The 24,941-nt window shown below is 64.5% G+C and overlaps 1 protein-coding gene across 1 annotated transcript; it reads right to left on the bottom strand.

Moving 5' to 3' along the window:
* Positions 1-315: 315 nt before the first annotated feature.
* On the bottom strand, positions 316-24,919 carry PWWP2B (PWWP domain containing 2B). The gene is made up of 3 exons (XM_021703827.1): positions 24,773-24,919; positions 14,337-15,943; positions 316-378 (listed from the first exon to the last, which is right to left on the bottom strand). The coding sequence occupies exons 1-2, from the start codon at positions 24,895-24,897 to the stop codon at positions 14,350-14,352; spliced, it is 1,719 nt and encodes a 572-aa protein (XP_021559502.1). The 5' UTR covers positions 24,898-24,919; the 3' UTR covers positions 316-378; positions 14,337-14,349.
* Between the last annotated feature and the right edge of the window lie 22 nt (positions 24,920-24,941).

Below are 24,941 nucleotides of genomic sequence, written 5' to 3'. Positions count from 1 at the left end.
CCCGTGCTGGGCCTGGCCCCAGATGCCCGATGCGGGGTGCCCCGCCCCCACTCCGTGGCGCCCCCGCGGTTGCGGACGAGTCGGCAGCAGCGGTGTGAGGCTGGGCTCCTGGAATTTCATAAACCAGAAGAACTGAAGTCTGAGTGAGGGGAATAAATACATTCAGCGGAGAGGAACCGCTCTGCTAGTGGGGGCCGTCCTCCGGGCTGGACACAACTCCTCTCTGCGGAACCGCGAGCAGGCGGCCTCCCTGGGCCGGGCATGTTCTGCACACAGCTGGCCAGAAGGCACGCAGGGTCCCTCAGACGGAATGGGGGACGTAGAGGGCACCCACAAAGTCGGAAGCTCCAGAACAGCTGTGCTCTCAACGTCGATGACCTTGACGGAAGCAGAACGGGAAAGAGGTTACCTCGGGGTCAGGTGCTGAGGGCCCAAGCACTGGGTCAGAGCACCCACTGCGGGTCTGTGAGCCATGTTCCTCAGGCTCTGCCTCGCCAGGGATCCCCAAGGACCCCCAGCTCCCAGTGGCCCTCACCACCCCAGGAGTCCCACCTCCCTGGTGCCCGCTGTGCCTCCTGGGCGGGGTCTCCCGACCCTGCACCCCACCCGTGTCCATCCCACCTCCCAGGGACCCTGAATTTCCCAGAAAAAGGCGCAGGACCCTTGACTAATTGGAAGCCCAGACCACGGGGCTCTCCGTGAAGCACACAGGGGTGCTGCGGGGAGGCCTACTGTTCTAGATCCTTCTGGCTGCTCACGGCCTGGGGGGCTGGGGAAGCTAATGGCTGTGCACATGGCCCTGGGGCTCACAGCTTCAGGAACCCCAACGTGCTACCATCAGGGTGTGTGACTGATGCCTTCTGGAGAGACACGCCCTCCGGGTTTGGGGGAACCCTCTGGGGTCGGGGGGCAGACCCTCGAATAAAAAACCTTCCCCAGGTTGGTGGGAAGTCAAGCTTCAGCCCTGCTTTTCGATGCGTCCCCACCTCCCATGTGACCACCCAGGTCCCCAGAGAGCCGTCCCTGAGCAGGCGGCCCTGGCCGCAGGGGCACATGGGCACCTCAGGCCATGTCTCAACACCAGACAGCAGCCAAGCCTGCAGGAGGGGAGCCCGCCTGAGGCCAGCAGCCTAAGGGGGAGCATTCTCTGCCACAACTCCCCACTTGCCCATTAGTCAGGGGTGGAGGGAGACATGCAGGTCTGCAGGGTCACTGGGTCACAGGAGGCTCCTGGCGGGGGAGGGGGGCAGCCAGAGGCCGGTCCGGCCAGACAGGGGCTCCAGGAAAGGGGGCGCCGCCGCAATCCCGTGGCTCTTCCCACCAGAAGGCATGGTGTCCCCCCACCCGGGGTGCCCTGAGGCCACCACAAGGAGCAGAAGTGACATTGAGCCCGTCCTGGCTCAGCCCCCAGGACGGAGCGGCCGCGACGAGGTCCCGATTGTCGAGACCACCGTGCTGGGAGGAAGCGCAGACTGCCACGCGGAGGGGCCCTGGTGCGCCTGCGAGAGAGAGAGAGCGAGAGACAGAGGAACAGAGAGAGACAGAGCGTGCACAGCCGTGCGCAGTCCGAGGTTGGGGCACCACGCAGAAGTGGCCACAGCAGAGGAGTCCACGGCCCGGCGCCCGGCGTGGCCAGGACCCCACAGAATCGGAAGAAATGCGGCGCCCGCGACGTCTGAAGCTGCTGTGTTCAGGGGAAGTTTGTTCACACAGCGATCACACGCATGTGTTGCTTGCAAAACAGTTGTTGAAAAGCAGGGCTGAAGCTTGACTTCCCACCAACCTGGGGAAGGTTTTTTTATTCGAGAGTCTGCCCCCCGACCCCAGAGGGTTCCCGAAAGCACTGGGAGATTTGATGTCCCTGATCTGGGCACAAATAAATGGTAAGAATATAAAAACTAGGCAGCCCCAAAATGAGGCAAATTCAATTCCCAGAGAACAGTCCTGGTGATCCGTGTGGACACGCTGTGAATTCCCATGTCCACACCGAGTCTCGATTCAGCCCCCACCTGGTGCTTGTGTGTGTGCGTGCCAGGGGGGCGGGGGCTTCTACGATTGCTCCGTCTTCATTTTCTACAGGAAAAAATGTCCGCGAATGGCGCCTCAATTGAAAAATCACGGAATAAGAAACAGCAGGAAAGTGCCTCATTTCGGACTATGGAGACGAATTCTCTCATTACACACTTTCTATCACTAGTGGGCCTTTATAAGTTGAACATACATAACACCGGTACAAATAAAACTTAAATGAAATTATGTTCAGGAACGCCTTATTCTCGTGTGAACCGAGAATCAGAGCCTTCTTCCATTTACGCAGAATAAAAGCCCCAGAGATAGAGAAACCTGCGTGTCTCCCGCCCGCCGCTGCCGCTCCTCCACCAGCACCGGGCTCCCCCCTTGCTAGCCCAGTGCCTGAGCAGGGGTCAGGGCCCCGGGCCAGCCCTGTGCCCGCCACACCTGCCCAGGGGGCTGGCCTGGAGGGAGACAGGTGGTACAGTCAGGTGGCTGGAAGGAGCTGGGGCCCAAGCAGCCCCAGGGATGAGGCTGGGTGGAGGGGGCAAGGCACTGACCTCCCCACGCAGGGCTGCTGGCCGTGGGACAGGGTGGACATGGTGGATGGCCCCGCCCTGCAGTGTCACCAAGGCGGGGACACACTGCCTGCCCAGGCCCGGACCCGCCGTCAGGTTCCTGGGGGCCCAGGAAAGACCCCGGGGCCGAGGCCTGAGAGCAAGCAGCCCACCCGTGAGCGGTCTGGCTGGGAGGGGGAAGGAGGGACTGCCCATCCTCCTCTGTCCAGAATGGCCAGGATTCCAGCGAGCCGGAAAGGCCCCCTCAGCGGCCGCAGCAAGCCACACTCACCCTGCCCCGGGGTCTCAGGGGGTGGGAGCAGCAGGTCCCAGGGGGGCAGGAGGGGCAGTGGGCACAGAGAGAGGACAGTGATGACCACGGCCCTGGTGGTCTGGGGGGGGGCGGACAGGGGGCAGCTTCCCTGGGTTATTTCTATTTTGACAACCCCGGGGGTGCCATCACCCCAAGGGGCTGAGGCTAGAGGGGCTCCAGACCCTGCCCAAGGTCACTCAGCCAGCTTCGATACCAGGCTGCAAACCCATGTCCCAGGGCGGCCAGAACAAAGCACCACAGACTGGGCAGCTCCAAACACAGAGTCCCTCCCTCCGTCCTGGAGAACAGATGTCTGGAATCGAGGTGTCCCCAAGGGGCAGCTTGGTCTTTCAGAGGCCTGAGAAGGGGACCCCATCAGGCCATAGGCTTCCCTGGTCGTGGAACCACCCCCCCACCCCCGCAGTGTGGCTGGACAGCAGGCTGAGCACCAGGAGTGAGGGGCTCCCAGGTGACAGGTGCCTCTGCTGGGAACAGTCCGCCCCAAGTCCAGGCCTGACCACCCACCCCGGCCCCAACCACAAGCCCTGCAGGAAAGGCTGGCTGTGTCCAGACAGGCTCTACAGTCCCCTGGCCCGCGAGGGACGAGGCCTGAGCAACATACACTCAGCAGGTAGAGGTTTCTGCCCTGCCCTGGGGCGCAGTCCCTTCCCTGGCCAGGCAGAGGCCCTGACTCGGGGTCCCCGAGGAAGTGTGCCCCAGAAGAACATGACCTGCTGTCACTGGGTAAGCTCTGCTGGGGGAAGTCTCAGGGAAGCTGGGTGAGGGAGACGGCCACTGTGCGTGGACTGGACGGGGGGCTGGATGGAGCCCCCGCCCCTGCTCCCCACACCCGCCCCAACTCTGGCCCTGCACTGCTGAGGATGGCAGACTCCCAGCGACTGGAGGAGCAATTCCTTCCTGAGAAACACGCACCAGATCGTAGCCGGGCATACAAACCCATTCCTGTTCACCTCTCCCTGCGGGGACGCAGCTGGGACCCCCAGACCGTTCCCGTTCCAGGAGGGGTCCAGCTGGGGTCGGCAGCCCCACCTCCACAATCCCTCCACAATCGCGGGGAGCTGAGCGCAGGGGAGAAGCAGTGAGGAGAGGTGAGGAGGGGCGTCGGGGTCTGGGGAGGTCACAGCCCATCACAGGGGGACCTGCCGGGGGGCGAGGGGTCAGCGCCACCCAGAACCCGCCGGTCGCCCCTTTCCATTGAGTGTTTCAGGGGCTCCCATCAAAGGCAAGCATGCTTCGTGCCACTCGGCCCCCAGAGATCATTAAAACTGCCCACGCCCCGCTCCACGACCGACCTTTGGAGCCGTCCGTACACATCCTTCAGCCGCCAACCTCCTTACAAACACGGGATTCGAGCGACCTGAGGAGGGCTGGTCGTCACTCGGTGTCTGCCGCGGGGGACAGCGGCTCCTGGAAGCCCCCCGGCTTGGCTGGGCCTCCATGAGAAGAGCAGGTGTTCCTAGAAATCTGGAGATGGCCGGGCGGGTCCCCTGCTCTGCTGTCACCCCAGCCAGGAAACCCCTCAGCATAAGCTTCTTTCCTCCCCCCGCCGCGGGCCCGGACGCCCGGTCCCAGAGCAGCCCAGCCCCCTGCTGTCCCTCCTACCACCACCCCCCCGCCCGACTTGGAAACAATGGCAAAGGTGAGGTCACCACACAGGCTTCGGCCTCTGCGCCGAGAAAAGCTCGTTTTTCCCGGGGCTTCCTGGGCAGGGAGACGCCCTACTGGCCGGGAACCAGCCCAACGGCCCAGCAGGCTGCCCCACCTGCTCTGGGAGGACAGGCTTCCCTGGTGTCCCCGGGCAGGGCGCTGGCTCCCGCGCCCACCACACAAGCGCTCGGACAGCCCCCTGCCCCCGTCTGCCCCTCAGGGCCCCAGCAGAGCGCACAGGAGCTGCGTCCCCCACGGGGCCCCGAGGTCACCACCGCGGGCCCCGCAGTGGAGGTCGGCTGAGGCCGCGCTGCCCGTCTTAGATGCTGGTGCCCCAGGGACCGGGTCCTCCTTTGGGGCTTGCGGGGAAGACGGCGGTGACCAGGAGGGCCTGGGCCGCGAGGGCATCGGGCGGGAAGCGTGGCGCGAGCGGCCAGCGCTCAGGCCCCAAGACGGGCGACCAGTCCTGCGGCTCTCCTCACTTAAGGCCTGTTCGCCCAACCGCAGCCGGCTGCACACGGTAGCATGGGTCCAGCGGCCCATCGGGAGCGGGAACCCCCGCGCGTCCCGCAGGAAGGCGAAGGCCCACAGCTGCTCGCCGCGCCACCATCCGCAGACACAGAACACGTGCAGGGCCCCCAGGAGCCACGCAGATGCCCGACACACACGACCCCGCCCCTCATAAGTGTCCGCCACACAGTGGCCACTCACGCTCCCACCCTGGACCTGTGACCCCATGCCCAGCCCCAAGAGCCCCACAGCACCTGGCCTTCCACGGGCCACACACACAGGCACTCTGCCACTGGGCCCTGTCCCTCCAGCTTGGCTCTTGGCCAAACACGGCCACACCCTCAACCCTGCTGAGACCAGCGTGGCCTCTGTCGTGGATCGAGCACCCCGCTCTGCAGGACGAGGCCCTACGCCACCTGTTTGGTCCCCATGGTTCCTGTAGCCACATACACCCACGCCGCACTGCAGACCCAGGCCCAGGCGCGGGGGTCCCCAGGCCAAGGAAATGGGGGTGCAGCCCTGTCTCCCTTGGGAAGTTCAGAGATGCCGGCAGGAGGCCTTCAGAATCAGGGTCAGTCACGCCCGCTGGAAGGGGATGAGTCCCAGGAATGCCCGCATGGGAAATGCCAACTCCTCCAGAACGCAGGATGGGAAGATCGCTGTTGGGAGTCAGGTTTCCCCAGGATATCCACAAAGTTGACATGCAGCCCACACCTCGTGGTCCAGAGGCCCAGGCGCCCGGCTCCCAGCCAGTGCTCCCCCTCCGTGCGGGGAGGGCCCCCGGGAGGGCCTGTGATCCACGTGACCTGTCCACGTGGACGTGGGAGCCTCCAGCTCAGGGTTCATAGTCCATAGGTGCCTCGGGGAGATGCCAACCTGCCCACCTGCCCCAGACCCTCTTCCCAGGCTGCCTCCCCCATCCAGTTACCCTTCCAGCCATAGCTGGGGAGTATCTCCCCCATGCTGAGGGCGCAGGGACACAGCAGGCAACTGACTCTCGTCTCCAAGGCCAAGGCAGGGCCGCCCAGCAGCCCCTGGCAGGCTGGATGCACAGTGCAGAGCCCGGCCCGGGAGCGAACCCTGGCTCCGTGCCCCCCACGAACTAGTGTCCCCATCTGGGGAGCCACGGCCCATCCCCTGGGGCCACGGGCCCCTGCTGCCAGAGTCTGAACTCACGGAACTTACCTGACGGGGAGACCGCACACAGAACAGGGTGCGGGGTGAGCATGCCGCGCAGGGCTTGTCAGGCACAGCTGTGCACGGGGAGCTCTGGGAGACCCTCCCCAAGGAGGGGACACAGAGCCACGGCCTTGAGGAAGAGGCGGCGGCCAGCAGGCGTGGAGTGAGGCAGGCACTGCGGCTTTGCCACCCGGTGCCACGAGCCAGGACCCAGGGAAAACCTGGGTTCTCGGGGGCCTCCCTGCCCTGGAGCCTGCAGCCCCACCACTGGATCAGGTCGGAGTCTCAGGTCCCCCAGGGCCTGTAGGACACAGGCACCTTCCTGCTTGGTGACCTGCTCCCACCCCCAGCTCATAGCCTGCCTTGTCTGAGGAAAGCATGGACAGCCCGCAGTCCGTAAGGACGCTGATGAACAGGCTGCGGTGTGCCCGTGGGCTCTGCCAGGACGAGGACGTGGTCTCTGCCCATGGCCACCAGCATCTTCTCGGTGCAGGTCAGAGAGAAAGCGAGGCACAGGGGACTAGGGATGCCGCTCAAGCCTAAGCGGGGAGAGGGGGCTTCACGTATGTGTCTGCTTATGTCACAAACGTAGGAGGATCAACCACCCCTGAGCCAACGCTGACCCCTGTGGGGTGCTCCAAATGGGCCTGGTCGCATCGATTTGACGTGGGACCCTCAGAAATGAGCACAGAACTACGAAACACACACCAAAATGTACAAAGACAGGAATATGTAGAAGGGGAAAGTAGACTGAAATCAACGACTCTGTGTTATAAGCTCACAACAACCAGAGAGAGAGGATTTGTCTGGATGACTCTGAAGGGGAATCAGGGCCCCCAGCCACGCAGGGCCAGACCCCAGGGACAAGACGATCCACAAGGAAACCTTGCAGTGTCCCCACTAATCGCCCACGGGTGACACTGCGATACCATCGTTTTGACATGATGACCTATGACACGTTCCACGGAGATTAGGTGGCTGGAACATTACATGTCAAACACACGGCATAGTACATTTAATATTCCACATACGATACACACGCTAACGTTTACACGGAAAGTTCACACAGTTGACCCTTGAATGACAACGGGGATTAGGGTGTGGCCCCCCGTATGCTCAAAACTCCACGTATAACTCTGACTCCCCCCAAATGTAACTACCAACAGCCTGCTGGGGATCGGAGCCCCACCGACGACTCAGCCACCGAACAGGTATGTTGTACGTTGTGTGTATGACCCGCTCTAGTCTTACAACGAACTCAGCTAGACGAAAGGAAGTGTTATTAAGAAAACTGGAAGGGAGAGAAAAATTTGCTCTTACACACTTTCACGGTACTGCGGTGTATTTCTCAGAAAAACCTGCCTACAAGCAGACCCGCGAAGGTCAAGCCCGTGTTGTTCAGAGGTCAACTCTAATGACGTGAGTTTCACGAAGAACCAAGATTTTCAGCATAAGAGAGAAGAAATGCAAATATAAAAGTTAAAGAAGTAAAAATTCCAAATGAGAAAAATCAGTCACAAAATCACGATCTCTCTGTCATTGGCAGAGGCTAGAAACAGGCGGGAAATAGTGGGGAAGCTCAGGGCCCCTCGTGGCAGGAGGGGTGGCCAACATCTGTCCCCGGAGAGGACCCAGGACCCCCTGGGGGAGGGCCGACCCCAGGGCTGGACGGGAAATGCCCACCGCGAGCCGGAATCCCGTCAGGCACAGAGCACGGCCGTTGCCAGAGATGACGCGGGTGCTGGTGAGCTACCCGCCAGGGACGGGACAGTACGAATACCAAAAGCCGTAGTATTTGCGCGGATGGAAGGGAGTCACGAGCTCGTGTGACACGCACACGCCCAGGACAGAGCTCACTGGTTGCTCTGGCGAGTGGTCCTGCCTTTGTCCGGTAAGACTGCACCTGAGTTATGGGGCGACCAGTGTCCCTGCAGGATGGCTAAGCAACGGACAGGGTAGCAGCACAGAAGAAGGGGGCCGCCTGCAGGACCCCTCCATGGGGGTGCAGTGCGGGTCCTTTCCCGAGTGCCCTGGGCCTCTGGGTTGGGGTTCGGGCCAGGGGTGCAGAGGCGGGGTGGGGCCAGGGGCGAGTATTTGGAGCTGGGGTGGCATGGAAGCCATGAAAACCAGGGCAAACGGGGCTCTTCTACCAGGCCAGGCATCTCACCGGGGGAGGGGCACCTGCCTGGGCGCCCCTTTCCCCCGCCCCCCACCAGGAGAAGTCCCCTCACCCCAGGCACCCGGTGCCCGGAAGAGCAGCTGCAAACACCCCATGAGTCTTCTGGGCACTGCGTAGCCGCTGCCCGTGCCTCGCCCACCTGCACCCCACCTGCCCGCCGGCCCTCCCAGGCACGCAGGGCCCGGCCCGGAGGAGGCGGCAGGGATGGTGCCAGCAGCCGGGAGGCGGGATGGGGCCTAAGTTCCCACAGCAGGCTCAGAATTATAGGCCTTCGCTTTCCCTTGGGAACAAAATAATTACAATCTTCACCGAGGACCTGAGTTCCCTGAAAGCAATGTGGGGAGTCCGCTAAGAAACCCATCTTCAGAAGTGGAAGTACCTTTTTATTTAGGGTTGGAAAAGAGAAAAGCCAGTTTGGGGCTTGCAGCTCAAGGACCTTGTTCCAAAAGGGAGAACCCACAAGGAAAGTGAGACCGCGGACCCAGGCTCTGGACGCCTCCGCCCCAGCCCCACCAGCAAGCGCCACACAAGCTCCCGGCCTCCGTGGGGGTGACCCCGCCAGGCAGGCGTGAGGCCAGGCCCCGCAGCTCCGTGAGCGGGGTCGGGCTGGCTCTCCTGCGGGGGCTCCGAAACCCGGGAGAAATGAACACCATGGAGCTAAAGCGCCAAGCGGCCCGTGGAGCTGCCGGGACCCACCGCCCACACGCACCGCCTCCCGGGCAGGGCGGCGGATCCTCTGGAACGAGTCCATCCACCACCGCACAAGCCCCGCAGGCTCCAGTCTCCCACCAGTGGACCCCTCCCTGAGCCCAGCGGGCCCGTCGAAGAAGAGGCTGGTGGGCCTGAGCGGGGTTCCTGTCCGGCCGTGGGTGAACGGGGCCCCACACACTTCAGGTCCCAACCCCTGGGGCTGGGGGACCGTCCCCTTCAGTGGGAAAGGCGCTGCAGGTGTCACCACACTAGGACGCTGGGATGAGGCCACGCTGGGTCACCACGCGGCCATCCTGGGGTCCCTGCAGGACCCTGAGGAGGAGAAGAGGCCACGTGACCCCAGAGGCAGAGGTTGAGGAGACTCTGGGAGCCCCCGGGAGCTGGAAGGAGCCTCCCTGGAGCCTCCGGAGGGAGTGCAGTCCTGCTGACTCCTTGAGCCCGGGGTCGGGTCCCCAGAACCGTGAGAATAAAGTCCTGTTCTTCCGAGCGGCCAGGGTGGGGGGACAGCGGCCCCAGGAAGCTAATACATGGGATGAGGCTAGCCCCAAGGACACCCAGTGACGCTCAGTGAGTCACGAAGTCCAGTCCTGGAGTTACCCAACCCCTGGCACCGCGAGGGGGATGGCTGTGTGACCCCAAAAAGCTCCTGCCCTCCAACGCCCCGGCCACCGAGGCAGGAAGGGAAGTGCTGGGGCCCCTGGTTCCACAGGAGGCTGGACAACAGCCCTGGGGCCCTTCCCGCTCACACGGAGCCTGTGAACTTCCCACTGGCCCGAGAGGCCGGGAGGGGCCCCGGGTGCCCTCCTGCCCCCCACCCCGGGCCCCGCCACAACAGAGCACCACCAACAGCCCGCCCACCCCCCAGCTCTGCCCAGGAGGGGCCCCAGGCTCCAGAGTCCCATACATGGTGCCGTCGGGGCTCCCAGGACACTGGGCCCCTCAGGGCGTGCTCCCCATGACTGTCAGTAACGGCTCCGACCCTGCCTCGTGGGCCCCGCCCATCCGTGAGCGCCCACTGCCCCCTCGAGTCCGTGGCCCACCTGCCTCTCTCCTCCACAGCTTCCTCCGCCCTAGCGGCCGTTCTGTGGGGCCTAGATGGTTCCCCAGCTCCATGACCCCAGCCCCAATGTTCCTGAGTACTGGGCCCAAGTCATCTCCCAGCCAAGACTCAGGCACTCAGGCCCCAGCCAGCGGGGGCCACCTGGTCCCCAGCGGTCCCCAGTTCTCAGGCCCCTGCTCCTCACTTCGCCCCTTGCCCTCCATCGGCTCCCCATCCTGGCCTCAGCTTCTGTCCTCCTGCCATTCCTCACCTCCTGACCCCAGCTGGGGTCTTTTCAGCCCAAACGGGGCCATTCACCCCTCTGCCTAACGGCCCCCATGGTGTCCTTTGCTCTCAGGACAAGGCTGCCTTCCGGGCCTCAGCATCCCCACGCCCGGCTGCCTCCTCCCCCATCCTGGAATGTGCAGGCTTCCTCCTGCCACAGGCCTCGGGCTTGTGCCCTCCTTCTGCCTAGGATGCTCACCCCCCAGCCTATTAGCTCACGATTAGCTCACCGTTCGCGCTCAGCCATATGTCACCTCTTCCAGGAAGCCTTCCCGGATCCCCAGTCCAGGTCAGCTTCCTCGCCAGATGCTCGCTGGGGGGCCCTCGTCCCTTCTCAGCACATTCCTGTGTGTGATTATGCACAAATTTGGAGGCTGTGATTCACAGGGTGAGGCTGCAGTGACACTGTGTCCCCTCTGTCCCCCATCTAGTGGAGCTCTCGGCCCACTGGGGGCGGGCTGCCACCCTCAGGAGGAGTCGCCATCACCTTTCAGGGTGGGGGGCTGGCCCCACACTCTCGGCTGTCCCTAGCCCACCTGCAGGACGAGGCCCTCTGACCAGCCGAGCCCCTCAAGGTCCAAGTCGGAGGAGGATGCCCGTCCATCCAGCCAGGAGCATGAGCCCGTCCCCACCCCAGGAATGCAGCCTGTGACCCTCCCACTGCCCTCCCTGGGGGGCCCTGACAGCCTGTGTGTGGGGGGCAGGGCACGGGAGGAGCCCCTGTGAAAACAGCCCCCACGGAGCCAGAGAGGGCACAGTGGCCACCTCCAAAGGCGGCCGCCGACAGGTCACTACCAGGCGCCCCGGGAACCCCTCACTCACCACCCAACCCGAGAGGCAGTTCCGTCACTCGGAGACAGACAGGGAAAATGAGGCCCGAAGTGCTGGGCTGCTGGGGCCAGAGCAGCAGGCGACCAGCCAGGCCAGTGCCGGGCGGCCCTGTGTCTGTCCCTGGAGGTCAGGGCCTTCCTCAGGAGGAGGCCCACGTCCCCCCAGGCTGGACCGGTGCTCTGGGGGCAGTCCCTGCCGAGGGCCACTGTGCCCTCTCACCGGAGCCCAGCCAGGCCCCCGGCTGGCCTCTCACCACTGCCCTGGCCACCACGTCCCAGGCCGGCTTGGCGCTTCTCCAGAACGTCCCTGGGGGCACCCCAGTCAGCTGAGCCTCCAGCCACCCTGCAAGATGGGACAGAGGAATCTCTCGGGACTGGATGCTGGGCACGACGCCCCTGGGAGGGCCCTGACCCCGCGGGGTCGGCTGGGATGCCCCCTGACTGGCGCCGGGGGGCACTGCAGACACCACCCATGTCCTTGGGGCCGCCAGCGGCGCCCGTTGGGCTGGACGTGGCCTAAAGTACAAGCTTCCCCGGCTGATCTCCCTGCCCGAGCTCCAGGCCCACACAGCCCTCCTCCCGGGGGGGCCAGCTACTAGCGACCAGACAAGCCCCATCAGCATCGTACACACGCTCTGCAGGGCAGCCCCCTGCACCAGACCCCGCGGCCCTCGGCTCGCCCAGAGAAGCCCACCGTCCCCAGAGAAGGCGGTTCCCAGTTTCCCCTTCAAGGAGCAGGCCAAGGGCCTGACCCCCAAACAGCATCACGGACACTTGAAAGCAAACTTGTCCACCAGGAGAGCCCCGCTCACCAGTGCCAGCCGATTAAACACCAGCTGGTGTGGCCCTCAGAGCAGTCTTCCATCCTCAAAACACAAAACTCAAGCCAATCAGCCAAAACCGCTTTGTGCTTTGGTGCTAAAAAGATCCAGCATCCTGCGTTCCCAGAGCTCCACGCACTGCTGGGGAAGCATGGTGCTGCCCAGAGACCAAAGAGAGAGACCGAGACACACACAGAGACAGAGAAGGAGAGGCAGAGAGACAGAGAGAGCCAGAGGGAGAGGGAGGCAGGGAGGGAGGGAGGAGAGGCCAGTCTGTGGGCACAGCCCCTGTAGCAGGGAAACCCGTCTGGCCAGATTCTTCCCTCTGCTTCCAGGTAAACACAGCCAGCCCTGAACACGCTGGCCAACGTTCTCCAGGGGAGGGGGGCTCCCTGCCCCCCAGGTGGGCTCACAGTCCCTAGTAAGCACCCACTGTGACCAGGGATCTGAAGGTCACTCTTGAGGACTGACTGCTCACCACGTCCTCGCTGACACCGGCCCACAGCTCACAGGAAAGGGGCAAGTGGGAGAGGTGCCCAGATTCCACACTGACCCCCGACCAGGCCAAAGGCAGGAGGGGCCTGGTGGGCAGTGAGCCTGGGCTGGGGATGGCAGACGGCACACAGATGGGCAGGACCCCACAGAGGGTCCCCAGGCCCCCAGGACATGCCCGGAGCAGAAGTTGCGTCTGACCATTCTCCAGACCCCTTCCCTCAGGTGAGCCGGCCGCCGGCCCCACAGGGTGCCCCCACTTGAGACCCTCGCTGGCTCGATGCCAACAGGTTGGTGCCATGCCCGCGCCCCAACACGAAGACCCAGAGCTCACAGGGGCTGTGCCTGGTTCTGGAGAGGATAGGCTTGTGTCTGGACCCCTGGGAGTCATTCAGGGCACTTGACTGGGACTGACACAGGAAGCAGGGGGGGGAAGGGTGGGGACAAGGCTTCCAGAGTCCCGGCTGTGACCCTGCCCCGGTGCCCCCCTCATCATCATCGCTTTCTCAATCCTGGGCCCCCCAATCCATGTGGCACAGCAGTGAGGGGGTCACACCAGGTGCCCCACAAACCCCTTCCCAACCACATATCCGCCAGCCCCGCTAAGGCCTGAGGGCTCGAGCTGGGGACTGTGGTGCCAGACAGGGGGATGGGCAGGTGGACCAGACCAGGCAAGGTCAGCTGACGGTCACAGAAACCAAGGCAGAGGCCCAGCTAGGATGGAGGACCACTGATCTGGGCACAGCCCCGCCTCCCCGCATCTCTGTTTCTGTGGGCATTAGGCCACGGGGTCAGGAAGACGGCCGTGGCCTGACCTCCAAGGAGGGACCCCACCACACACCCTCTGGTCCAGCCCAGGCCGCCTGCATGGGACCCACCTCCTCCCAAGGGGGAGGCCACGGAGGGGAGCTGGCTCCGGGAGGTCCCCACTAGGGCCAGTGACCCGCTGGACACCCCCTAGTGCGCAGGCTCCAGAGCTGGTGGCAGCCATTCGATGAGACCATGCCCAGCACCTCCCTGTGCCGGGGCCCAGGGGACGCTCATGGCAGGCAGTCTCTGTCCCTCAGCCACTTCCTGACACCCCCACGTGGTATGTCCACATGGACAGACACCCAAGGAGGACCCTCCTAAGGCCCGTGGCTGAAGATCCTACAAAGTTCTCCTGGAGAGGAGTCGGAGGGCAAGACGCCGGCCGGGAACACAGCCCAGAGCCACCTCCGGGAGCCCAGAGCGCCTGGCCGCCACAGGCCCAGGAAGGACCCACACGGGCGCGGGGCCGGTCGGAAGGGTGGGGGGCGAGGGCCACCGGAGTGGCATCTGAGGGCCTGCAGCTCAGTGCCCTTCCTTCTTCCTGAGTCAGGACCCACCTGGGAACAGGAGGGAGAGGGGCCGCGGCTCCAGTCCAGGGAGAGGGGAAGCTGTGTCCTCTCAGAGTGCGTGGCCCCCGAGGAAGCCCCCACCCCACCCCTCGGTCAAGATTGCCATCTTTAAACCTGCTCCTTCCTCGGGGTGGGAAGGCAGATAAAAGGGTAAGCAGATCCTTCACGGCAACACAAACTGGGCCCGTTCTGGGCGCGGGCCGCGGAGGCCGCTACTTTGAAAGCCTCTCTCCGGTGACCGGCGAAGCTGAGTGACCCTGGCCATGAGCAGGACAATTCTCCAAACGGCCAGGCGCTGGAAGTGGCCGGAGGCCGCGGCTGGGAGCAGAGGGCCGCCAGAGCCCAGCCCCGGCGCGCACTCACCTGGTCGCCCGAGTTAGGTCTCAAACTGGGTTAAGAGCTCCCTTATTTCCGGGGCCACGTGCTCGGCAGCGTTTGCAGCCTCTGTGATAGCCTTGCGGTACATCCCCTTCTTCTTACGGTTAAATCTCAGTTTGAAAAACTCAGAAAAAGGGGAGAGTTTTGAAGTAGACAAGAACGACGTAGTTGGAGAACCAAACCATGAGACTTTCGCTTCTTGCCAAGAGGGCTCCCCGTCCTCCTTCTGGCTAAGACTGAGGTCAAGCACACGTGCTGGCCACCAAGGGAAACCGTGAATCTTACCCCACACAATGTCCCCTACAGCCACCGTCCTCCCGTCCTCGGTAACGCACTTGGAGACGCTCTGTGTGTGCAGCCGGACCGTGAGCGGCGGGACTGTCTGCCTCACGTCCTTGGACGAGGACCGCACAGACGCACCGTCACCTGACGACAGGTCACACGTGTCTGGTGATGTGACTTCCGAGCTGGACGATTTGGACTCGTCCAGGCTGTCGCTGCTCCACACTGACTCGCTGGCACCCTCTGTCCCCCGCCTGGGGCAGGTGGCGAGGAAAGCCAGGCTCTCTTGCCCGTGTTGACCTGGGGGACACCGCTTGAAGTCCTCATCCTCGCCAGAGCTTCCAGAAGAAGAGTCCACCAGCCCACTGCCAGCAGAGCTGTGGCCGAGGAGAGCGGGTGAGCCGGCCCGGGGGCCTCGCCCATGGCCATTGAGCGCCTCCACCAGCTCGGCCCTGTAGACGGGTTCCCGCTCCCCAGCCCCCCGGGGGTGGGGCTTCAAGCGGATCTTGGGGGGCGGCAGGTTGGTGCCAGGGGGCCCGGGACGCGTCAGCTTCAGCTTGGGGATAGAGGCGGAGGGCCCACCGGGATCCTGGCTGCCCCCGTGCAGGGCCTGGGAGGGGCAGAAGGGCTCCAGGGACCCGTGCACGCGGGAGGGGATCTCCACCACCTCGCCTTTGCCCTGCGGCGTGCTGTAGGAGATCTTGATGGCCGGGCTCCGGGGGACCCGGGCCTTGTCCTCCTCCTGCCTTTCCCTCTTGCTTCTCCTCATGCTGGTGGCCGTCGTGTCCCCTCCACCATCAGGGTCCTCGAGCTTGCGGGGCTCCCTGTTGGGGCCGGGGCCACTGCCCACCCTCCGGCGGGGCCGAGGGGCAGCTGGGGGGCCGGGGCTGGCCTCGGGGGGGCTCAGAGTGCTCTTGCACTTCTCACAGAGTACTTGGCGCGGCCGCAGGCGGATGGGGCTCAGGGCGAGCCGGCCTGGGTCGCGGTTACGGGACAGGCGTCGGCGGGTCCTCTTGATGGTCCGGGGTGGCGGCTGCGGTACCCACTGCCGGTAGGTGCTTCTCAGCCAGAGCGGGGGAGGGAAGGGAGCGCCTTCGAAATACGGCGGGAACGATGGCACAAGGGGGGGGGGCGGCTTGGGGTCTGCGGTCTCGGGGGGCTGTTCCCCACAGGGAGGCAGCGGAGGGCCCGTCCCTAGCTGCATTGCCTCTCCGTCCTGCTCCTTGGGGGCCGGGCCGTGGCAGCCGTTGACAGGGGGGTCCTCGGGCTGGGGCAGCGGAGTCGACAGGGGCAGGCCGAAGAGGCCGGACCTGGCAGTGGGGAGACAGAAGGGGACAGTCAGGACCGTGAGGACACCGCTGCACCCAGTCCCCACCCCCAGGGGCCCGGCGGGATCTGGGTACTGGCATGTGCCCCGAGCATCTTCAGGTGCCTCCAGGCTCTGAACAGGGGCAAACGCCCCTGCGTGTCCCCCATGTGGGGCATCCCAGGGGAAGGCATGTGCTCTATGAAGCCTGGGGACCAGCATGAAGGCCACCTCTCAGGTCTCACACCAGTGTCCACATCTCCGTTCACGTGGGCTCGCAGCTGGAGACCTCCCAAGACCCAGTGTAGGCGTGGGGGCCCTGGAAGCCTGAGAACAGGGTCTGGGGAGTCTGGGGTGCTGTGACATGGCCTGACTGGGCCTGTGGGGGGGCTGCTCTGTGGCCAGTGGCCCCTGGTCACCGGCCTTGTCCACCCACTTTCTTCCTCCCCGAGGGAAGACCCCAAGCATGCTACCCATGGGCCCAGGTGCCTGCCGTGTGCGAGGGTGTCCGGGGGTGGGGGCTGTCATGGCGGCCATGGACAGAGGACAGGTGTCAGCCAGAGCCCACTCCCTCCTAAATGCTGAGTCGGTCCCAACGGTCTTCACTGCCTGTAGGTGAAGGTGACAGCCACACCAGCCCTGCCCCCTGCAACCTCAAAGGACCACCCCTCCTGCCTGGCACTGCCAGGCCCTTCCCTCAGGACTCCAGCTCCAGGAGGGGAGTGGGCCAAGCGGCATCGACGAGGCCATGTGACCCACGGGAAGGGGACAAGAGAGGGCAGGAGACCCACCTCCCTCCCATGAAGACCTCCACAGCCAAGGCCAAGGGTAGGGTGGCTCCCACAGGGTTCCCCAGCTGGGACCTGCCCAGCTAGAGGCCTGCTCTCTCCCGGGGAAGTGCTGGGCCACGCAGCCTCCTCTGGGCACCTCGGGGGGGGGGGGGGTCTTGTGCACCTGCGGGGGGTTGTTGATGAACGTCAGCGGGCAGAGCGCCTTCCCGAGGGGAGGGCCATCCCCGAGGCCCCATGCTGTGGATGTCGCTGCATCTAATTGACCAGCGACCCACGGTGCAGCAGGAAAACATAGAAATAGTAAAAAACCAGCCCAATACTCCATACCTTTCTCCAGTGGCGAGCACCATGACTTTTCAACAAACGTGATGCAATCTCGCAAGACCGCTTCAGCTAAAAGCTGTTGTTTTTGTAAGCACAAAAGCAGACTGCCACCAAGTTGCGGGAAACAAGGCTTAGAACATGACACTTCTGTCCCCACTCCCCACTTCGAATCTGACCAGAGTAGAAATGACAGATGGACGCTTCCACTGTTTCAAGTTTCAAACGGTTTCCCCATTTGCTGTTCTCCAGAAGCATCCAGGCAAGCTGAGAAGGGCCGACCGTCCATGACATCACCGCCCCCCGCACAGCCCCCAAGCGCCAGGGCCGGGAGCCGGGCACAGACGGGACGGAGGGCATCGCCTCCCCATGGTCTTCAGGGTCACGAGATTGATGAACTAATAAACATGGCGGCAGGTCTGCATGCAAACACTGCCCCATTTTTGTTTAATTCAAGTTCATGGTAAAAGCCTGGAAACTGTAGTTTTCCTCCTTCCCATCAGGTTCTCATCTACCTGTGGCCATGCCCTGAATCTAAAGTCCTCGTGGGTGGGGCGGGGGGGGGTGGCGAGGGGCTCACGTCTTCTCTTCATGACCAGAGAGTCCAGCAAACACAGGTCCATGGCCACCTGGCCCGGGCAGCCTGCTCCTGCCCTTTGTGTGGCCAGAGGGCTGACCTGCCCGTAACCTGTGGCCAAGAGGAAGGGAAAAGGGGTGGGGAGCAGTAGGGCCAGCTGGGGAGAGGGGCCACCCAGCTCCCTCCCCGGTGGGATTGTGCTCTGGTGGCTGATGAGCCCCACCATCCCCTCCTCATCCTCCTCCGGGCATGTGGCTCTTCACCTGCCCTGAGGCCTGGGACGACCAGGCGTCCCCACAGGACGGCTTGTGCTGCGACCCCTGCAGCCCCAGGCCCTGCGTCCTGGCTGACCAAGCGGCAGCAGAGTCCTTTCCCTACGTAGGTGCTGACCGCGTGTGCACACGGCTTCCTGCATCTCAGCCATCGTGGGAATCCGGCACTGGAAGATTTCCACACTAGGATGGGCGCGGACTCTTGGGGACCAGCGGTGGGAAAGGGGGCCCCGGGTCATTCCCTCACCTGGCACTGGGTGCACAGACCCCACGGCCCCAGCAGCCAGCGCCGGTTTTCTAAGTCAGGATTTACCGGCGCAGAGCCACGCTTGCTCGCTCGGGCTGCCCTGGCGGTCTTCCCGAGCTGCATGGACGCCAGGCCCAAAACAGGTGCTGTGCGGCCCGCTATGGAAAGTCTGCCGGAGTCCAGGTGGGGGAGACAAGCCCCTGCCCAAAGCTGCCCGCACCCCCAACCGCGGTCGTGACAGGCAGGTGTGTCAGCAAACGTCACCCCGAGTCCCTGGGCATCAGAGCCAGGACTGGACCCCACACCGAAGTCAGCCCCTGGTTCTTTTGCCGGGCATTCAAAAGCAGCTAAAAACTCTGAGCGCTAAACTCGTGCTCATACGAAGGCACACGCATTCACTCACCCTGAGCTCCTGGGCCGCATGCTCACTGCCCCTTGCTGTGAGGGGTGTCAGGATCCCCTCCATGTAACCCACAGCACCTCACGAAGGGGCCTCCGATGCAGGGGGTGTTAGCAAGGAGAGGGGGGAGGCCAGGGGGTCCCCACCCCGGGCAGCAGTGGTGCCCTGCCAGAGGGTGACATCCAGAAGACCCGCAGTGCAAGAGGCCCCCAAGGAGCCCCTCAAGGGACAGCCCCGGCCCCACGGGCAACACCTGGATGGCACACTGGCCCCTACACTGAGTGGGTACCCCAGCTAAGGCTGAGGCAGAGAGCACCCCAACTGCCACCCTGTGGGCGTAAGACAAGGGCCACAGGGAAGGCTGCAGGACCTCTAAGAGGACACCCCGTCGGCAGGTCTATAGACCACAGGGGTCCCACAGCGAGGAGGGGTCCACACGCCAGGCAGGATCCACATGCCTAGACCTGGAGGGCTGTTCCCAAGGCCCCCCAAAGCCTACTTCTGCCCACTTTTGCAGGCACTCAGACCATGAACGGGGTGGGGGGGCTCACTCATACCCTCCCCTTCATCTGCATCCCCACCCCCCCCAGGCTTCTTTGCGGTCAGCCTGCTCGTGAGACTCCCCTGTCCCCTGCCCCCTGCCCCCAAGTCTGTGCCAGTGCAGACCCCCTCCTGCCAGGCTGGGGCCCAGGGTACCCCAAAAGCAAAACCCCTGGACAGCCACTTTCCCATCACCCTCTACCCAAACTAACCCGTCGTCCCCCCAGAACCCTCCTCTGCAGGAGCCAGCCCACCCTGGGGGTTGTGCAGTCCTCTCCTGCTACAGGCAGGCTGGAGCGGGGGTGTCGGTGGGGGGGGTGGAAAGTCCCCCTATTCCCGAAGGCCCCAAAGTTGGGTCCAGGGAGGTTTATGGCGCACAACCCCCCTCAGGGAGTCCCTGCATGTTTGGGACAGAGATCCAGGCCCTGACCTGAGCCACAGCTCTAAGGCATGGCCCCTGGGCACAGGCCGGTCAGGCAGTGACCCCTCCCTGCCCTGGCAGGTCAAACTGGACACTGGCCTTGGCTTCACAGAGCACTGGGAGCCTGGAGAGCAGGCGTGTCCCTGCCCTTGTGTGCAGGCGCCCTCGGCCTATGGGGGGGCTCTTGCCTTGGGCGGGGTGCGGGGGGGGGCTTCCAGAGGTCAGCTGCAGCCCCCCCCCCCCCCCCCCGGGGGTGGCACCCTGCTGAGGACCCGGTGGCAGCCCCGTGACTCTGGCGCCGCATGCAGCCGCCACACTTCCTTCCCGGGGCGGGCCCTGCCCAGGCCACGCCCCGCCCAGGCCACGCCCACACCCCTGGTGGGTAAACAGCGGCTCGGGGATGGCTCCCTCCCCGGACTGCGGGCTTCAGCGCCCGAACCCTCCACACAGCCCCAGGACACACACAGCACGGCCATCCCCTGCTTACGGATGGGGGGCGGAGGGAAGCCCGGGACGGTCGGGGTCTGAACCCCTGTCCAGGCACGCACACAGCACCAGCCACTCCCCCTGGCAAGGATGGCAGCACCCTGCCCCAGTGGGGCGACCTCAGCTGGACTCCGGGGCACAAGGCGTGGCACCACTCTGCGTTTCGCCCACAGGGCCCAGCCCCACAGTGAGGCCAGGCTGTGCTGACGTTGGCTCGTGCCCGGGGATGGAGGCCCCGGCCAGCCTGGCAGGTGATACCGCAGGGCCTTGGCCGGGAGAGACAGCCTGCCAGGCCCCGGGCCAGGGGCCCAGGCCCCCGCACCGTCCTGCCCTCCGTGCTGCTGAGGGTCCCTGCTGGTTCCCTCCCCAAGGACAGAGAGGTGTGTGGGGAGGGGCCCTGGGGACTGGGCCGCCAGGCCGGCCAAGGTCTCCGTGCAGGAAACTGGGGGACCCTGAAACAAAGCTCAGCACAGAGTCCTTGGGAGCTGGGGGAGGATCAAATAGCCTCAGATCCGAGGAAAGGCTGGGGACACTGAGAGCCCAGGAGACTCCAATGGGGGTCAGACCCAAAAGCAGAGTAGTTCTTCCCCGGAAGGTCCCCACTCTACCGAGACGAACGCAGGGCCATTTGCACGGACACAGGAGAGAGAAGCAGCCTAGCCTGCAGTCCTTGGCAGAAGACCCGAGGCCGGCCTCAGCTCCCCCGCCCCTGTGAGGTCTCACCCATGCAAGCAGCTCAGCAAACCCCCAGAGCAGCCAGGCCTGAGCTGGCCCGCGGCCAGGAGGAGCTGGCCCCGCCGCCTGCCAGAGCTCCCGGCCGCCCCCGCGGCCTCCCCGCTCTGCAGACTCGGGACCCAAGTGGCTATGGAACCCGACAGCAGCCTCTGACCCCAGCTGGGTCCACGTTTGCCCTGGACCTCCCTTCCTCATCCTCCCACGGGGAGAGGCAACCCTGGTGTCCAGTAAAGAGGTGAAGAAACGTGGCTTCTGGACCAGAAACACCCCAGGGGTCCATCTCAGGTGCCTGCAGGGAGCACCATGTAGCCAGGAGCCTGTGGCCCCAGGGCAGACCTGAGTCCAGACGGCGAGGCCCACTCTGTGGCCGGGCTCCCCGCGTCCCACATGTTGGTTTAGAAAATATACCGCAGTCCGCCCCCCCCTCCACCAGGCCGGCAGCCCCGAGGGACGGACGGGAGCAGGTTCACGTGGGAAAGGGAGGCTGGGGAGGGCAGCCTCACCGGGCCTCCAGGCCCACCTCTGCTCAGGGAGTTGGGGAAAACAGGTTGGCCAGGGAAGTCACAGCCTGGATACCAGCGTGGTCCCTTGTCTAAGGCCACACATGGGAGGCTGCCCCTCCCCCATGGTAGACCCAGGCTCTCTGGGGCAAGCCACGGAGCCAGGCTAGCACATCTGGCCCCCCGAGTCCTGGACTCAAAGGTTTAACCACCACAGCAGCTGACTACATCCCTCTCTATGCCATCCGGTGGCTCCCCCATTCCACACCCCCTCCTCACCTCCCCACTGGCCAGGTCCCCTGTGAGGCAGCTGTCTGCCTGCTGGGGGTCACACCACCCTATGCTACACTGGGCACCCTGCTCTCAGTCCCTCTGGCTCCCCGAGGATAGGGAGGACATGCCCAGTAGGACCTGGAACAGGTGTCTATCCTTATTTGTCCAGCGACCCATCCCGGCACCGGTCACCAGTGGGAGTGCGCCCCGGATGGAACAAGGGTGCTCTCCTGCCCAGGGACGGGCCTGCTGGGATTCCTGACTGGCTGGCTACAGAAGCTGGAGCCCCAACCTCGCAGGGTGGGGTGTGGGTCACAAAGGCCCAGAAGTCTTGTATGGTAATCGCACCCTGGATGACTCACAACTGGGGAAGTTTGAAAAACACCAGCTCAGAGATGAAGGCCGGGGGCCTCGGGGTTTGTCAGACCTGATGGGCAGCTGGTCGTCACTCCTACTGTCCATGAGACCTTCCTTCACCGGGCTTCTGCTGTCCTTGGGCCATGCCTCAGCCAGAGGTATACCCCCAAACCACCCACAAAACAATGCCCACACCCACCCTGAACCCCAGTCTGAGCCTGTGGGGTCAAGGCAGGCCTGGGACATTGGTATCCTTACTACACCAGAAGGAATCACGGCCTTGCAGGGAGACTGGAAGGATCGTGTGTGCAGAGCGGGGTGCCTGGCACTCAGCCCAGGTACACAGTGGGGAGTCGATGAATGCAGGGGGATGCATGAGGGTGGGCACCAAGCAGCTGAGGGTATTCCCTCAGATCACAAAGCAGCTTGGCAGCAGGTTCAAGACTCGCGGGGGGAGGAGGCAGGCACCCTGGCCCGGCAGCACCACACACTTGCTGAGACCTTGGAGGCCTCGGGGAGCTCTTTTCCTCTGTGAACATTTGGGGAAGAGAAGCCACCTCCCAGGGTGCCAAGGGAGGGGATACCGCCTCCCAAAGACCCAGTGAGTCACCCTGCTTGCTGGGCCCTGCTCCAGGAGAGAGAACGGGACCTGCGCGAAGGGCCCCTCCCCTGGGACGGCTCCGACCTTGCAGGAGACATGGGCAATGATTTACCGCCACATGGGGCTTCCCGACCTCCAGGTCTGCGCACCAGCTCTGGAAGCCACTGCTAAATGACAGTTCCTGGCATGTGCCTGGCTGCACACCATGGGCACACCAACAGCTGTGGCTGGGCTACCCTGAACACGGTCTGCACAACTCCACTGCACTGGGACCCGGAAGTTCCCAATCGGAGCTCCCAGCTGCTGGGCCTGGCTGGGCAGGACCCACACCCAGGATGGGGCCCCCACCGAGGGAGCAGCCCCGCCACTGTCACAGATGAAGGGGGGCAGGCACGGAGGAGAAACTGGCCTCGGGAAGGCTATGGACCCGGCAGCTCAAGGCCAGACACCCACCGCCCAGAACACCCAGGCCAGGTTATAAGTTGCCAATGGACCCCACCTGATGAACGGGCTGTAACAGGAGCACTGAACTCTTAACACTGTGGGCCCAGAACAGAAGACAGGGTGAAGTCGGGGTGGTAAGCAAAGGGGGGATGAGGGCAGGCCGGGGCCGTTTCGGACGGAGCAGTGGTGGGTTGGAGGTGCTGGGGTTGCAGCAGGAGCCCGTGAGGAGCAGAGCTGCACCCACCGAGGCCCGGGTTCTGTGGGTGGCTCCGGTTACAGCTGAACGTGGCCCTGGCAGGGCTGACGCCCACGAGTCTACGGCTGCCAGTTCCCATGCTGGGGAGCCCAGCCTGGCCGGCTTCCTTCCACGAGGGGAGTGCTGATCTCCAAGCCAGGTTAGCCCCAGCCTGGGTGGGGGGCAGGGGGTGGAGGCAGACAGAAAGGGAGGCCAGGCTGCCTCCCCCACTGACATTCCCCCCCACAAGTCAGAGGGGCCTACAGCCTCCCCTGTCCTGAGTTGGGGAGCCCAGAAAACGGAGGAGGGATCCTCTGCGGCAATGCCCCTCACCAAGGAGGAAAGGCCCGGCCAGGCACAGCCCTGCGCAGACCCAGGAGCAGGAACAGGCCCCAGCGGGCCCTCCCGCCAGAGGGAGGAAGTGGTGGCCTTCACTGGCATGAGACCTTGACCCCGCAGGGCACAGGCTTGGCAGCTTCCAGGTGGCTTTGCTGCAGCCCCCCCCCACCCCAGCCCCACCCCTTGGTCCGGCCAAGCACCCTCCGTGGTCTCCAGGGCAGAGTGGGGCGACAGTCACCCGGGAGGCCATATGTTAAATCACATGACTTGTGCATAAATGGTTTCTGGCCCATCTAATGGAGAGAGAATAGCAGCAGCTTAACTGTTGAAGAGTGATGGTCTTCCTGCCACGTCCAGGCGACTGCCACAAAATCTGGGCCCCTCGGAGGCAAAAAGTTGGGCCTCTGCAAGGGGAGGCATTTATTGCTTGCAGCCTCCAGATAAGGCCCAGCAGGAGCACTAAGACATTAGGGCCTGATTAATGCCTAATCATTTATCTGTGAGACAGCTCACTACCATGTGACACTGTAACCAGGAGACTCTTCCTGCTGCTGAGTCCCTGCAGTGGGCGCACAGGTGCATCTCAGGATGATGTGCCCCCAGGCCTGCCCAGGGACCCCCTTCCACCGGAGAAAGCAGGGCTCCCACCACCAACCCCCTGCCCAGCACCTCCACCTGTATGTTTTCACTCCTACGCTGCCAGGGGCTCCCCCACCCCCCACCACCAAACACTGTTTTTGAATCCCACGGCTGGACACAACTGCTTGCCAGCAACCCAGGGCCCCGAGTGGCTCCTAGGAGCCTGGGGGCCCCAGGACATTAGGCAGGGCACCCCCGCTCGTGAGTGACTGGCAGGGCACTTCCGGCGCTCATCTGAACCCACTCCCCCGCCACCCCCCAACCGATGACAATTCTGGAAACAGCCGAATTCAACAGTGCGTCTGAACAAAGAAAAGTGCGTTAATTATGGCAGACGTGCGGAGTTCGGGGAGCCGGCGGCACGCGGCGGCGGCGCGGGGACACGGGCTGTGCGCCCCGCGCCCGGCTCCCCTCGGCGCCCACCGCCGCTCCCGCCAGGCAAGTCGCGACGACTTTGAGAGCCACTTTGGCCCCCCGAGTGGCGGCCGCACTCGCGCGCCCCGGAGCCCGGACTCGGGAAACCGAAAGCGGGCGCCGGCGCCGCGCCGCCCCCGCCCTGGAGCCGGTCCGCGCCCCGGGCCCGCCGGCGCGGTGGGGGTGGGGACGTCCCGGGAGATTCGGGCGCCCCGGGGCCCGCGCCCCCACCCCCGCTCACTTTTTCGTGCAGTCCAGCAGGATCCCGGCGAAGCTGCGCTCGCCGCAGCTCACGGTGACCAGCAGCGCGCCGTTGACGACCTGCTCCACCCGCACCGGCAGCCGGCAGCCGGCCCGCGGCTCCATGCTCCCGCGCCGCGTCCCGGCCCGCGCGCCCCCGCCCCCGCCCC

This window comes from Neomonachus schauinslandi, chromosome 6, assembly GCF_002201575.2.
Source record: "Neomonachus schauinslandi chromosome 6, ASM220157v2, whole genome shotgun sequence".
In the NCBI taxonomy this organism is placed as follows: Eukaryota; Metazoa; Chordata; class Mammalia; order Carnivora; family Phocidae; genus Neomonachus; species Neomonachus schauinslandi.
The sequence above is the reverse complement of the archived record's forward strand: the minus strand, read 5'-3'. Positions and strand labels throughout refer to the sequence as shown.

Bases quoted from the DNA above. Each gene is read 5' to 3' on its own strand.
- PWWP2B (XM_021703827.1), bottom strand. From the start codon at position 24,897: ATGGAGCCGCGGGCCGGCTGCCGGCTGCCGGTGCGGGTGGAGCAGGTC. The intron at 15,944-24,772 runs GTGAGCGGGGGT...CCCCACTGCCAG, and splicing joins CTGCTGGACTGCACGAAAAA to GTCCGGCCTCTTCGGCCTGC.